The sequence below is a fragment of the Dermacentor variabilis genome, chromosome 2 (assembly GCF_050947875.1).
Source record: "Dermacentor variabilis isolate Ectoservices chromosome 2, ASM5094787v1, whole genome shotgun sequence".
Taxonomy (NCBI): domain Eukaryota; kingdom Metazoa; phylum Arthropoda; class Arachnida; order Ixodida; family Ixodidae; genus Dermacentor; species Dermacentor variabilis.
The window spans coordinates 125805914-125822138 of record NC_134569.1 but is presented as its reverse complement, the minus strand read 5'-3'; the positions used below and the strand labels follow the sequence as shown (position 1 = coordinate 125822138).

The window sequence follows — 16225 nt, the reverse complement described above, 5'->3', positions numbered from 1 at the left end:
GAACCCTCATTATCGTGGTCATAAGTGAATTCTTATCCATGTATTTTATGCGACGATATATCGCGCCGTCGTCGATATTCCTACTGTAAACTGGGAAGCACGAGAGCACACGGACAGAGGGAAAGAAATAATTGTCAAATGAGTGAGTGAAAACTTTATTCTAAATGTCCGGCGATTTGGGCGAGGTGGCGCCACAAGCAACCCAGCCTAGGTGACGGCCTCGAGTCCTTGGGCTCGGGCGGCTTCCTCGGCCTGCCCGACGGCCCACAGTTGATCGGCGAGGTCGTGTCTGAGCAGGGCCGCCTCCCAACGCGCCCCGCGTTTCGACACTGCCATTTCTACCCCGTTCGTCGGGGACTCCTGCTGCTCGCTACCGGTGCATGCCCACAGCATGTGCTGCAGCGTCGCTCTTGCTCCGCACGTTTTACAATCGTATGACGAATAAATGTAGGGGTATCAGAGGTGAAGGATAGCCGGGTTCAGATGTGTGTGTGTTTGCAATTGCCTTCAGGCAACCTGTTTCTTGTTTAGTTTGGAGCGCGGTGGTGGGTATTCACATCTGTTCCATCTGTAGTGTTGCGTGACGTCTCTGACAGTGGTCATGCGATCCCCCCACATCCACTTCCGCATCGCTCTCGCGGCGGGCGAGACGTCGGGATTGCCGGCGGGCGCCGCGGCTCGGCATGCAAGTCCTCGAGCCGCGGCATGGGCCGTCTCGTTTCCCGGGAGCGGAGGATCTGTGTGGGCGGGGGTCCATACGAAGAAACTTGTTTTGACGGCAAATATTGCCCTGCTGAATTTGGAGAATGCGGGCCGCTTCCCGGGAGACCGGCCGCTAGCGTAGTTGCGTATCGCTGCCTGCGAGTCACTTATTAGGGAGTTTTAGAATTGGGGCCCCAATAGTTTGGGGCCCCAAAGAGCTTTTCGGCTGTTAGCGTTGGGGCACGTAGGAGTGAAGAGCTTTAGAATAGGGTTTTACGTTTGCGGATAGCGTTTTGCGCTGACAGCGCCAATACGTCGTCAAAGGAAAGCTATTAGAAATAACTAAATAAAATATACCATTTTATGATAGGAATAATAATTTTGACTTGCGTGTATTCGCGTTTAATTACAATTTAGAGGTTATTCTGTAAGCAGCAAACAATTATATACTATAGTTGCGGTTAGTTTTGAGCAAACCAACTTTACTAGCCTTCACCAGCCAAGCTTATCCGCGTTAGGCCTACGAGCCATAAAATCCACAATCGAATTCAAAATCAGCGGCGTCTAATGAGTCAATCTTCATAACACACGCTAGTTGAGAGAAAGCGATAACCGCAATCACTTCTTCTAGCTTGCGAACTTCACGCGTTACCGCGAATCGAACCGAATTTTGTGCTAGGCTAGAGCCGTCGCTTCGATGGGTGCCGCCATGTTTGCCGACGCAAAGCTTTTGGGGCCGCTATTTGGGCTCCCGCTAAATCGGTGAAATAGCGTTCCCAACGCAAAACCCAAACGGAGTTTGCGTCTTGCGCATGCGCAGTGGCTTCGACGCTATTTCTTTGGGGCCCCAAAACGTTTGGGGCCCCTATTCTAAAACTCTCTATTAACGCGATAGCGTTAAGGAGCTCGTGTCGCAGAAAAGCCGGTGTCGTCGGTGTCGGTGTCGGCGTCGGCGTCCGCGGCGTTGGCCGTGAGCGATAAATCACGGCAGGCACTTCATAAATAAAAAGCAACTTCCAAGGTGGGCTGGGTGGGAATCGAACCAGGGTCTCCGGAGTGTGAGACGGAGACGTTACCACTGAGCCACGAGTTCGATGCTTCAAAGCGGTACAAAAGCGCCTCTAGTGAACGCGGTGTTGCCTTAGAAACGAGCTGTTTCTAAGGCGCAGGCGTGCGTCGCTTGCTCAGGCGCACATTTCGTTGTCGCGCCGAACGCTGCGTTGCTCGACGCTCACCGCGTCCGATGCGGGGCGCGTAGTCGCTGCGCCGTAGCCCAATACCCCTTGGCGGGTCGACGGGAACGCTGTCGCGTTCCACTCTTGAAGGCGAAGCTTAAGCGTCCTCCAATTTTTTCTTTTCTCTTTTTGTCTTTACAGCGAAGCTGTTAGCGGGAGTTCCACAGCGATTTTCGTGCGGTGACGGTGAAAGCCGAGGGTAGACGTGGTGGGCATCGAATGTCAATCAAAGAGTCAGTTACGCAGCCTGCGTCAAAGCCCCGAAGAGCGGCCGCGTGACCCTGGCCGCGGGTAGCAGGCGCAGCCAGACGCCTGATTCAGTGATGAACACGGCGATGAGTCATCGCTAGCAACATTCAGCAACGCAGCGTACATGTCGTTCGAAGGCCCGACCAGACGCCGGCGTCGGTATAGAGCCGCTGCAGTGTACAGGAATATGCTTCCGGTATTATGTATACGCATGGACTATTACTAAGCTGAGATACGGTGAAGCAGTTGAGAAGGCTCGGATGTAGCGAAGGAATTGCACCAAACACAGAAAAAAGGCATTTGCAAAGTATTTCGCAGGTTTCGGACAATATCAAAAGAAACCCCTGTATGACTTCCGGAGCACGCGAGAGCTTCCTTATGCAGTTTCGCTGTCTTTGATGTATCAGTTGCTTTTAGTGGAACGCACAGTCGCATGCAATACGAGCTGCAACAGACTCCCCGTTGTCAAACGGGCCTCGTGAGTGAACGGCAGCGCCGGCACATATGACATTCCCTTTAATAAATACCAGTAATTGACCGGTGTATACCTCTCCAAATTTCCACATGTGGTTGCTTCTCTGCAGTCTTCGACCACGGGCATCTGCGACTGTACATATGCGGCGTCGCCATAAAGACGCGTAAACCCGCAAAAAAGAAATGAAATAAAGTTTATTCCACAGGTAGGCCTGTGAGATACACCTTTCCTTTCCTTGGCAAACAAGGAACCACATCAGTTGGACTCGTGCAGGAAACCAAATTCGGAACCACGCGTACCTAACCACTCTTCTACCGCCAAAGTTGCTCATACCTTATCTTTCATTCTTTACAAATTTATTCCTCGGAATTTCGAGAACGGCAGCCCACAAACAAATGTAATGAAGAAAAAAAAAACGACAGAGCATATACTTTGTTTGCTCTTCTCAGACTTAAATATTAAAAGTTCGGAACAATAACAGGAGATCGGCCCGTGCAAGAGACCGCGTGTCTACCAGAAAGTTTGCATTCGTGCATAGCATTCGCCGCCAGCGTTTCCCGGTAAACTTTACGGTTACATAAGCTGCAGTTGCCGCAAAGCATAAAAAGCGGTCAGGGGTCTTTGAATGCTATCGCGTTCCACTCTTAAAGGCGAAGCTTAATCGTCCTCCAAATTTTTATCATATCGGCGTCCGTGGTGGCTACCGCGAGGGCTATCGCTGCTTCCTCGGCCGCCTCCGTCTCTTCCGTGCGTATATATATCGTCGCGCTCGCAACGCAAGTTCCGCTGTGGTCCGTGATTGCGACCGCGAAACCGCGTCGCCGCTCGTAATGGGCCTCATCTACATAGAAGGTTTTCAGTTACTTATACACGAGGAATGTTGAAACAAGGTGGAGGAAGCGAACTAGAAAATTGTCAAGCAAATACTTGGGCAGCAGTGGGGGGACAAGCTCGACCCGATTCAAAGGAAACGGTTTCTTTGCTGCTGCCGTATTTCTTTTGCAAGTCTCGCGCGAGCCTGTTGCGCCGGCCAACGTGATGCGTCGGGTGCATCACGGAGGCAACGGCGAAACGACGATGCGCTCGCGAATCGGTGTGGGTATCACGACCTTTTCTACCTGTTGCGTGTGGTAGCTGATGCCCAGCGTCTCGAGGATGTGTCGTCCGGTTCTGGTTTTTGCCAAACGCTCGTACTGCGCGACGTTGTGCGCTTCTGTTATCTCGTCTAGGGTATTGTGTGAACCAAGTTCGAGAAATTTATCCGTGCTGGTAATGATCGGCAATGCGATGGCACGTTTGTATGCCCTGCGGATGAGGCGGTCTAGCTTCGTTCGTTCGGTCACCTGCCACCTGCGGTAGGAGGCTACGTAGTTTATGTGGCTGGTTACGAACGCCTGTATCAGGCGATTGCTTTCTTTCATTCCACTATGTCTGTTTGTGATACGTTTCAGCAACCGGATTGTTTCATCGACCACACGCTCTAGTCGGCGTACGGTTTCACTATTGTGGCCGTTGGCCGACAGGTGCAAGCCCAGTACCCTGATCTGCGGGATGACGGTGTCGTCCGATGTGACTACTGTAATTTCTCTGTCTGCGCGCTCGGCTGCGGAATCGGCGTTCTTGGGTTTGCGGGCCCTGCCTGTGGGTCTGTAGAGCAGGAGCTCCGTTTCGGCCGCGGAACATTCGAGGCCCATGTCGCGCACATGCTCCTGCACCACGTCGACAGCCTCCTGCAACGTTTGCTCAACGTGGCCGACATTTCCCTCAGCAACCCAGAGCGTGGAGTCATCGGCGTACAAGCTGTGGTGGAGGCCTTCTATCTCTGCTAGATTCTGGGGTAACCCGAGAAGCACGAGGTTAAAGAGCATGGGCGAGATGACAGAGCCCTGCGGCGTGCCCGTGCAACCTATGTCTATGTCTTGCGATTCCAGTCCGCCGATCGCTATGCAGACATGGCGGCCAGTATTGAAGTCCCGTACGTAGTCGTACGTTCTCTCGGCCAGTCCCAATGCTCGTATGCCTTCAAGTATCGCGTCGTGTTTTACGTTGTCGAACGCCTTTTCGAGGTCAAGACCGAGTATTTCTTTTGGGGATCGCGTGGGATTGTCTACGATGTGTGAGTTGAATCATGAAATCCTGGGTAGAAAGGCCACGACGGAACCCCAGCATCGGGGGGGGGGGGGGAGGTAGCATGTCTCGGTCCTCGAGGTAGTTGGTAAGGCGAGTGAGAATTGCGTGTTCCATGACCTTGCCAACGCAGGACGTCAGGAATATTGGTCGAAGGTTGCCGATTTGTACCCATTTTCCCAGTTTGGGGATCATAATTATGCGCGCCGTTTCCCACGATCTCGGTATCACGCCCGCATTCCAGCAAACGCGTTAGTGTAATCTGTCAGCCGTTCTATTGACTCGTCGTCCATGTTACGGAGCGTTTTATTGGTTATTCTGTCCGGGCCCGACGCCAGTTTTCTGTTGAGCTTGTGAAGTACCGCCATCACCTCAGCTACGCTGACGTCCTCATCTAGCTGCGCGTTACTCTCCCCGCGTACGCCGGATGCGCGACGGGGCTAGGTGCCTTGACGTAACGGGTTCGCACGGCTTCTAGAAAGTCCGCGGACGTGCCTTCATAGTCATGTACTAGCCCGTTGATCTTATGCGCATGCGCTGATTTGGTCTCCTCAGGACCCAACAGATGCCGGAGGAGATGCCATTCCTAACTGGTTCTCCATCATGTTGCACGTCTCCTCCCATTGCGCTTTGCATACCTGCAATGTGTGGTCTTATATGTCCCTGTTTAGCCGTGCTATGCGTCTGCGTAGCGTTCGATTGTGTCGTTGACACTTGTCTTGCACGCTGCGCTTGGCTTCCCACAAGTGTATGAGTTTACTATCTATCACCTCTAGGTGTGCTTCCGGCCGTACTTCCCGCGTTGCCGCCTCAACGTCCCTCCTGAGCATTGCAGTCCAGCTCTCGATGTCGTCGATTGCCTCGCTGCCGCGATTATGCTCTTTCCGGGCTTTGCGAAACGTGTCTCATTCCACCAGCCGATAGTGGTTGCCCTTGGTGCCATTCCGATGACCGTGGTAATGGCAGTGCGGTCCCTCGTCGATCTGGTTCTCGATCACCGAGTGATCGCTACCCAAGTCCTCCTGCGTGTTATGCCACCGCGCGCCGGCGACGTTCTTCGTAAAAGTGAGGACAGGCGAAGTGTCCGCGCATACGCTGTTGCCCTTGCGTGTGGGCGCGGAAGGGTCCGCAACAAGCTCCAGCCTCTCATTCTGCGCGTCTTCCCACAGGCACTTACCCTTCGGCGTTTCGTACTGGTACCCCCACGCCGCGTGAAGCGCGTTTAAATCACTCGCGATGATTAAGGGCCCGTCGCCGACTGCCACGCTCGCCTTTAACAGTAACGTGCTAAAGCCGTGTTTGCCTTTGGGTCTGCTGTAAACATTCAATACAAACAGGCCGCGCCCTTTCGTCGGAATAAGCTCGATCAGTACGTGCGGTATTCTAACGGACTTGAGTTCGTGTGGCGCCACGGTGAGGTTGCGTCTCACTAGCGTTGCAGCGGCCGGTGGTGCTCCTGCGGTCACGGCCTCCTCGATCGCTTTGTAACCGGCCAGCTTGACCACGTCGTTGGTTTCTTGTAATAGTATTACATCCGGCCGTACCCGGTTGCGTAGGAATTGTTGAAGATGTTTCCTCCTGTACCCCATGCAGTTCCACTGCCAGATCGTGTACGTGTTCTGTGTGTTACGCTATCGTGGGCGCCACACTATTGTGTGGCGCCGTGTCGTGCCATGATGACTGTCCGCATTATTAGCTGCCGTCCGGCTGATCCTGCACCTCTTCTTCTGGTACCGTCTTAAGGTACGGTTTTCCGGTTGTCCGTACCGGGCGACCCGCTCCGCCCAGGAGCCGCATTTCAATACTGTCTATGCGCGATTGCAGCGTCTCGACCATTTGAGTGAGTTGTGCTATTGCACTGCTCAGCTGTTTGGTTTGCGCGGTTTGCTGAGCTATTGCGCGGTTCAGTTGCGTAGTTTGCTGTGCTTGTTGCGTCATCATCGAGTCAACCTCGTCATCGAGTCTGTCGACTCGCTCGCGGAGTTCCTGCTAGGGTGTTTTGCAATTTGGTCTCGGCCTGTTCCGGATCTAGCGCCTTGCGTTTGGTAGGTGCGCGTTGTGCGTCCTGCGCCTACATGACTTCCTCCGCGCTCTCGACCGTTCGAGCAACCGCGTCTGCGGCGACGGGTTTGGTCAGAGGAGGAGGAGAGGAGGTTGCTGGGCCCCGTTTTTAATAATTGTCACATGAACTTATCCAATTGACCATTTTCCCCTTTGCCTGTGTTCTTTTGCGCTTCCCAGTTTCCAACTCGCCCACCTCTCAATTCTTCTGTGGCGTTATTCTTTGGAAGGTGGAATGGGGGAAATGATATGTACGTCGTCTGAAGGGAAGAGCCGCTCATGCAGAATAATTGCCGGCCACGTCTTCCAGGCTACCCTGCCTGTAGCAGCATCGCCGCCACCGTCATGGAGTGCTACCGTAATTACATAAAGGCTGTTGTCGGAGCAATGCCCGGTAGCTTATCTAAGATCTTTCGTCCTCTACACAGTAGAATGATTTGCTGCGCGAGTTGATACATTTCATTCTTGAGGCGAGCAACGCGGGAAAACTTGATACGAAGGTAAGGAAGGCGGGCAGCACTCTGTACGTCTTCCTTGACTTCGTGTTAAGTATTTTTCGCGCAGCTCGCCTTGTAGTCTATATTGTTCCGTTGTTCGTCGCTCGTAATGAACTAACATTTTGTTTCTATGGCTCGTCTGGGAACTCGCATGGCGGAACACAAAACCAGAGGGCGCTGATGCACGTAGTGACGGTGCGAAGAAAAAAAAAACAGGGAAGGTGACCAGAAACGAACCACGTCTGCTAATCTTGACGAGAGGAAGCAGGCATGAGAAAATAACGAGAAGGGAAGCAGAAAGGAGGAGGAGAACGTACAACTCACGTATACAAATGACGGGGCGTTAAGAAGCATTGCAATAAGCTGCTTGAGGTAAATGGAAGCCTGCATCCCGAAAAGTTCAGTGTGGGATCTCTAGGCTCAGTCAATAAAGAAAACAATTTATAGCGCGACTAAAGTTTGATTTTGAAGTCGTTTCAAAATCGGCTGGGATATGGCCCAGATCCCGTCGATTGGTCGCCACAATCGATAACAAGCCGCCAATGCATGACACAAAACACGTGACGGCGTCAAACTGATCGCGTGGTTCTCTGCGCACCTTGGTGCATGTGTCCCCAACACTTGATAAGTCGACGGAACTCAAGATCAAGGAGGAGTCTGCTTCGAGCCACCGTGGCGCGTGTGGGCCTGCGCCCGGCCTTGGCCAAGGGTGACAGCCCAGTGCTTGAGGCGAATTGTCGTTTTCACGAAATTTCTGGAAATTACTTTCGTCGAGTTCATTTCTAATGTCGCGAAGTTGTTCTTGTTTTTTAAAAGTTTAACTATTAAATAACAATTCGTCCTTGCGTCAACGGCTCCCGCTTGCGCCTGTTCTTGGCGAGGGCTACTCGGGGAACGCAACCAAGAAGCAAAGTTACTTGAAATCCTGATAACCGATTCGGTTCACCGATAAACAGTCGTGCGTGAACTTGCTCGTAGGTACGAGGGTCTTCATCGACTCGATGCTCAAGACGAGCGCCATGAAGAGCATCGGCGCCAAGCCATGGGGCGTCACCTTTCCACCTTGTGCTGAGGCAGGCGCCCAGTGGAGCTTGGGGTACATCGAGTGCCTTTTCCGCCATTGGGCATATCCATCCTGGCACACGTGCTGTACCGTGCCGATGGGCTCACATGCGGAGGCGGTCCTGGACGAAAGGCTCAGGTTGGTATATCAATATAGGACTCCTGGGAGATCGTACATGGTGCCCTACACGAATACATGAGAATACTGCCACAACCTAAGATTCCATAAAATACAGGAACGTATGTTCTGGCCTACAGCCCAGGCACATCCCTGACTCGTAAGAAGTGATAAAGGATATCGAAATGCTTAAAGCTTATAAGCACTTTTGAACACTTCTAGTGCACAAGTGCTCCGTAAGTCACTGGATTGGGTAACATGTATTGGAGAACCACGCGTGTACTGTGGCACACGACAAAATGGAATATCACATTCTGAGCAGAAATGGCCTGTGGAAAGGATCGCTGATACCCTTTTTTAGACTGCAGGGAGTAGCTTCGCTAGCAGCGTACCCTGTTCAACAACCGAAACATGTTGATACCGCTAGCTGACGACTGTAGAAGAGGAGAAATATGTCCACGAAGGAGTTAGAACACATGTGTGTAGACCTCCTTATTTAGTTCCACTATGTGTAGACCTCCTTATCTAGTTCCACGATGTCCGGCTCTGTACCCTTGTGCAATTGTGCGTTGTGCTTTGTGGTAATAACAAGCGAAGAACGTGTGCCTAGCTTCGCAACCGGGGCCTGTAAATAGAAACTTGACTTGGTGTCTGTTCAGTGTCACAATTCACGGAACTCTATGTCTATATTGATTTGGTTATCCATTGAAGTCATGTTATGATGGCCATAAGAACTCAGTAACAAAAAAGCCGATACACAAGCGTGTGAATGAAAAATATAGTCCACTTAGCTAGCGTAGAGCAATTAAGCCTCCAACTACTTCTTGGTCTGTACAAGGAGGGGAAATTGTCTAATTCGCAAGAAATAGAATCGCAGTACTAAAGTGACCGCTCCAAATGCCAATAGAATTATTTGTTACAGCGTAACGACGTTGGCAGCGTAAAGAACGTTCGTCTTCTAGAGGTGGCTGCTCTGGTGGATAGAGTTTTCTTTACTCAATTGGCATAAACATCATATCCCTCTTTCCTAGTTGAACGACCAAGCAGATATGTAGTGCTGCAATCAGCACTGTAAAAGTCTGAAGTTACTAAGCAGAACGTCAACGATGTGGTACATTTACAGCGAAGCTGTTTATGCGGGCCCTGTGCCGTCGTTGTCGGACTTCGCTAAAAAGGGGCCACGTGACCTAGCGGGAGAGGAAAAGAAGAGCTCAAAAGGGTGAAAGGGGTTGGAGTGACCCCTTTCTCCCTGTGAGAATGCTATTCTATACGCGAATCTCATATGGTGGTCACACGGTGCATTTTCGGTGATCGAGCCAGATCGACATCCAATTTACCGACTATTGATTCCACCCTGCCGTGAAAGAAACAGCTGATATTCCAGCAGTTTGCTGCCAACGAAGAGTGCCCAGCGAATTAAGCTCGATGCTGGGAGCACACGCGTGGGCTCCGACATTTCTTGCTGGCGCAAGAAGTGCCGGAAGCCCCGTCAATTGTCAGGCCACAAGACGTCGGTTAGAAAAATAGGCCGATACACAAGCGTGCGAATGAAAAATGTAGTCCACTTGGCTAGCGTAGAGTAATTAAGCCTCTAACTACTACTTGATCGCCAAAAGATAGCAGCGCCCGCATCTCCAGTGGTGGGCCTTGCGCCCAATATACAGAGCTCTGGATTAGTGGTTTCGCACATTCAATCCCAGCTACAACCACGGGAAGACCACGAGTAGCGCGTACTCCTGAGGAAGAGGCTGCCCACGGCGAGCGTCAGCGAGAGTTGGCTCGTCAAAGGGCTCGTGGTCGTAGGGCCGACCCCGAGCTGCACACCAGAGATGCCACAAGAAAAGCACTCCTAAACCATGCTCGCCACACGAAGCACACAAAAGCGGAAATAAAATGAAAAAATAGTGAAACAAGAATTTACAATATCGACTGCTTGCCAAGTTTGATTTGCGTGGTGTAACACTCAGTGTTACTAACACAGCTTCGCTGTTCAAACATCTTCACGCACTGAAAGGGGCGGGGATATCTTATTATAACACTTTAACAACAATCGATGCAATTAAAGCATCATAGAAATATAAGAGGGGAAAACATTTAGATGCTTTCAAAACTTGCTCATAATACTGAATTTCGTTTCTCCTACGCAGGGTTCGAGGCAACTTGACAGGCCTGCGAGTGGCCGATGCGTCCGTGATGCCCGATATCGTGAGCGGCAACACTAATGCACCGACCATGATGATCGGCAGCAAGGCGGCTGAGATGATAATACAAGACAACGGGCCTGAATGACAAAAGCATTGCCAGACTTGCTCATGCCGAACAGCTTGGATTATGGAAAAGGAGAGACAAACAGGACGTCATCGTCAACGGCGCTAGCACTGCTGGACACAGACCGACTAGTCGGTTGCCGCACTTTGTATTTCACACTTTTCATCGCTCGGACATTGAACACTGAGTTCAAAAATTCTCAGGAGCACTCAGGGCTGTGTAAGTCCGCTGCTATGCTTGCCTGAAAATAAAACATCATAAAAAGTGCGATAGCGTTTTAGAACCATATGCGATCTGCGATGTTTGCCGAGTGCGCGTAGTAGCGGTAGCTTCGTATGCACTGTGCTTTCGACGTTTCGTTTGCGTTGAAACGAGAGTTGCACAAAGGTCAATTCGATTGCTGCTGCTTCCGAGATTCCTCACTCCAGCAATTTGAAAGCGGGTTTCCGCGCTCATCGAGCGAAATGTGTTCGTGTTTATCTGTGCGTGCATGACGCCGTGCTTGTTCATTTAGTTAAAAAAACGTTGGCGGGCTAGTTGGTTTGGATTTATCATAAAATGTGTAAACGCGACTGAACGAGGATGTAGAAAGAGACAGAGACACAGAGACCGGGCTGTCGCGTCGTGTCGGTTTCTTTCTACGTCCTCGTTCAGTCACGCTTACACATTATATCATTGTTAATTTCGTTAGTAAGCAAATGTTTACAAGTTTATTCGGCCGACAAAACTACTATCCTTACTTCGTACAGCTATCCACTAATTTCTATCCGAATCGATGCTTCGCCTTTCGGGAGAAAATGCGACTTTTTTATTTGCCTGATTTTCTGACCTTGATACATGGAGGGGTTCATGCGGCGGCAGAGGTCTACGACATCTCCACTGCAGGCTGTAATGCTCCCACCGGATTGCTGGGCATGACCGCGCAAGCGCTGTTCTACGTGGAGCTTGCGCACAGCGAGTTCGCCAAATACTTCGGCGAATATCGTCATGAAAGACGACCGGACGTCAATGTCCGCTTCGTGATTTTGCTGTCGTATTCCATGCTTCCCCTTTCAAGCTAAACTGCAACATTATTTATTTAACCTAGACGGCCCAACAGGTTACACAGGGGCGGTTAGGTTACAAGCATACAATGTCACGAATAACACTGATGAAGGTGGCTTTTCTAGCGCACCAAGAATAACAAATAAACAACGCAGGATACGCAGAAAAGAATTATTTCGTTATACCTTGTACAGCAGCAGAACATAGTAAGATAGAGGCAGAGAACTACGCGCTTTAACAAACCAACTATGTTGAGCTATACAAGCAATTTCCCGCATATGGCTGTCACCCATATGGCCACTCCGAAGCATCAAGCAAAAATCGAGAATTTCCTAAGTTAGACGTCGCATAAATGGCATTATGTTTGAATGGGCGATCTAGACGAGAACAGCTATGGCAGGCAGGAAGTAGGACGCGGTGCAGATTTTGTATATGTTGGCTAAGTTTCACGAGCGCTGATTCAGCCACGGTTGGACAGCCACACAGACGCTCCAAAATGGAATTCTGAGTGTGAACGCAGGCGGTAAACAGCAGAGCAATGTTTTATTTTACTCATTCTGCTCACTGCGGTTGCCCCGTCACCGCTGTCCCCCTACCATCATGCCATCGTAGAGTTTGAAGTCACATAATTAAAAAGCGCTACCTGCCATATTATTTCTCGGCAGCTGCACAAAATGTGGACAGCTGTTCACCAGTAGGAATAATTTCGATTACATGAGCCAGAACAACATGCTGCCGTCACACTTAGCAAGTTGCATGAAGAGGTGTTTTAAGTGGATGCAGAATCTGGTTTCAGCCTTTGGCGTCTGCGCATTAACTTTATAACTCCGGCCGCTTTTTACGGTTCTCTAGCGCCACGTACACTTATTTTCTCCTACAACTTTTCCAGGTCAAGGCCATCTACAGGGTAAGTACATACTTATTGACCGTAATATGAATACTTTGGTATGATAACAAGACCGGCCGAATAGGTTCTGCACTAAGTCGAACTGCCGCTACAGGCAAGATCCCTTATATGGGTTCGAAGAGCAGTAGTGCTCAGCACTTTGAACAATCATAAAAGTTCACTTTGTGGTTTCAGTCTTTGGTGTTCGACGTGGCTCTATAGATGGCTTCCTTTCGCTCCCATCGTGCCTATACAGCACGCGATTTCTGCTTGGCGGTCTTAAGTTAACATGTCTGTTTCCTCTGCAGCGGCCACACATCTGTGAACCTACTATTTACTAGTTAATCGTGGCACACACGCTAATTTTCTACACTATTAGCAAACCAAGATGATTTGGGCGAATTGGTCGAATGTTATCAGGTAAAAGCAACGCAGAGCACAGAAGTGCGGGAGTGTGCGGTTAAAGGGCCCCTCGCCTGGTCAGACCATTTCGAACTGACAAACGGAGTGCATGCAATGCGCGCTCACGATCGTGTCTGCTAAGAATTACATCGCTACTTGCCGCGGAAAGAGCTGAAGTTAGACTAAACACCGTCTGCCCTTTTCCTCGCGGTCACCGCGCTCCAACACGGGGGAATCACGTACATAAGCACGTGCGCCTACGTAGTACATGGATATATGGTGACGTCGCTCAAAGGGACCCATGACACTTCGAGAATCCTTCAAGGCAACATCTGTTATATGTGTAATTGTTTTATTTATTTATATGTACATACTGGAGCGCAACAAGCGCTATAACGGGAGTGGATAAGCAGAATAAATTATGCAGAGAAAAGTACAGTACGAGGATGAGGGTGATGTGCTAGGACCATTCATCCTGTATGGCAGATACAGAACTTAGGCGTGAGAATGAGTGAATAGACCTAGGTAAGGAATTATAGTCTGCTATGGAACGAGGGAAAAAGCTCAGTTTAAACATATTAGTGGCGTGCAAAGTAGGGCATCAAGTTCAAGTTGTGATCTCGTCTCGTCGATGACTGTTGCGCGAGGTTAGTATAGCTTTTCGATAGTCTAACGGTAGAATTGACGGCGCTGTGCAAGAAATCTAACGATGGTATGCGCCGACGTGAATAGAGCGCAGTAAAATTCAAGGAACGAAGTGCAGAAGAGGGTTAAACGTCACGATAATAAGGGTGACATAAATGATACAGCTTTTTTTCTGAATTGCTTCTAGCTTGTTAATCTCACACTGCTTGTAAGGGTTCCAAACGACAGACGCGTAGTCAACAACAGGAGGCATTAGCGATTTATGTAACGGTAGCTCAGTATTTTTTGGAGAGTCGGATAGTGTACGACGTAGGTAACCTAATTTTTTAGTGCGTTGTCAGAAATGTAATCAATGTGATTAGACCATGCCATATTATGCGTAAAAGTGACACCGAGATACTTATACCCAGATACCCTACACACAGCGCGGTCATTGAAGGAGTAATGAAAAAGAGAAGAAGATTTTTTACAGAAGGCCATAAGGACGGTTTTATCAAAGTTAATGTTCATTTGCGATATGTTGCACCAAGTGCGAAACCTAGAAAATTGGAGACGGTAACAATCATCAGAAGAGTTATTAACTTCATATAAAACACAACCATCGGCATCAAGACGAATGTTAGAAGAGATGTTAACAGGCAAATCTTTTATGTAACTGAAAAAAAAGCAGTGACATAAGAACGGAGACTTGAGGCACTCCAGATGTCACATCAATAGCAGTAGATTCAGTCGAGCTATAAGAGAGTAACTGGGAACGAAGTGAAAGAAAGATTGAAATCCGATTAGCTAGCTGAGGATTATTTAGTACAACGTTAAGTTTAGCAAGGAGTTTAGAATGTAAAACTGCGTCAAATGCTTTATATAAGTCTATGAAGATAGCGTCAACCTGGTTGCCAACATCAAGGCTAAGGAAAATGTGATGCCTAAACACAACTGCGTTGTCGTACTAAAACGCCGCCTAAGCCCATGCTGTATGTTAAACAGCACATTATGAGATTCCAGGAAAAACACTTTGTGTTTACGAATGATATATTCTAAGGTTTTGCATGACTGTGATGTTATTAAAATCAATCTGTAGTTTACGAAAATGAATCGATAGACAAATTAAGATTCAGAGAAATAGTAAAACACGTAAAACGAATGTCTGCGTGTTTTTTTTTTTTTTACTTCGGACCGCAGCAAGGGAGATGTACTTCCATTTGGTCATCTTGTTGCACGTCGTGCAGCTTAGCGCGCAGACACCGAAACTATGTCACTTTCTACCGCCTTCCTGCACGCGATCGTGGTCTGTGATCCGCTTGCGTCTGCCTCAGTGTCTGTGTAGTACTGTCTTATACCGCTAGTGAGGTGTTCTCGTGCGCAGCGAGACAAATGCAACAGCTCGCGCGCGCCACCGTCAGCAGAAGTGCTTCGCGCAGCAAATAAACGGGAGAGAGAAAAAAAGAAGGAAAACATCCCCGCCCCAACACTCAGTGCAGATCGTTAGCCAGCGAAGCTGAAATCCCGACGGCTCATTAAGCGACGGCTTGGTAGGCTGCTGGATCCTCGGTTCGCTGTTGCGGCTTGCGCTCGGCTGGACGAGTCGGTTCTTGCGCCCGGGCTACAGCATCGGCAAGGCGTAGACGAGCTCGTTCCCGGTTGTGCTTGCGGCGTTGCTGATCCAAAGATGCCTGCTCCTCGGGACCAGGCAGGTGGGTATGACGCGTAGCCTACGCATGTCGGAGCCGGAAAGAAACTGCTGCGTGAGCTCGGCTGCGACGGAGAGCAACGACGTCCCTAATGGCGCAGCAATCCAACATCACTTAGATAGCAAAAGGCCTTTTCAATCCGATCCCATGACGTCATGTTACCTGGCCCGACCGCCATAGAATTTAATCGGAATGCTCCCGAGTAGGCAAGAGTGATTTTGACGTCACCGCTGTCATGACGCCAGCCTTGGCAATTGTAATTTCGGGCAGGAAGCGTGACGCCATGGATTGGAGTAAACAGGCCTTGTGCTATTTAGGTGGTGTTGGCTAATGGGCGCCTCTCTTTCTCGTTCTTTCCTCTAACCAAACAGCTATTTTTCCCCGCACTTCTGTACCTTGCGCTGCTTTCAGATCGCAATAAACACTGTTGCGCTAAGCGCCGAAGGAACAGGACTTCAGCGAGAAAACATTACATGACACCTGAGCGCTAGCTATCAACAGGTTTATTTTTCAGAAAACGACGCGTACATATAGCCTGTACTGCGGAATTTTCCTTAATTACATTTCACATCATGTTGATCCACGTTTTTGGAAAGTTGTCAACGTTTTTTCATAATTTCCTGACGCCATCTCCTGAGAGAGGGTTTGTTGTGAAATTCACGGTGTTGGTGCCGCCGTTCATTTGATTACGGTCGCACTGATTATGGTCACATTGGTTTGATCAATCTCGCGGTCACTGATTGCTAAGGACTGACCATGGAGGTAC

General features: G+C 49.7%; 1 protein-coding gene across 1 annotated transcript in view; it reads left to right on the top strand.

Moving 5' to 3' along the window:
• The window catches only part of LOC142572655 (4-pyridoxate dehydrogenase-like), a 47420-nt gene extending 36423 nt beyond the window's left edge, over positions 1–10997 (top strand). The window contains exons 10-11 of the mRNA XM_075681925.1: positions 8325–8547; positions 10674–10997. Coding sequence (XP_075538040.1) covers positions 8325–8547; positions 10674–10815 — 365 coding nt within the window. The 3' untranslated portion in view covers positions 10816–10997. The remainder of the gene's footprint in view (positions 1–8324; positions 8548–10673) is intronic.
• Positions 10998–16225: the final 5228 nt, after the last annotated feature.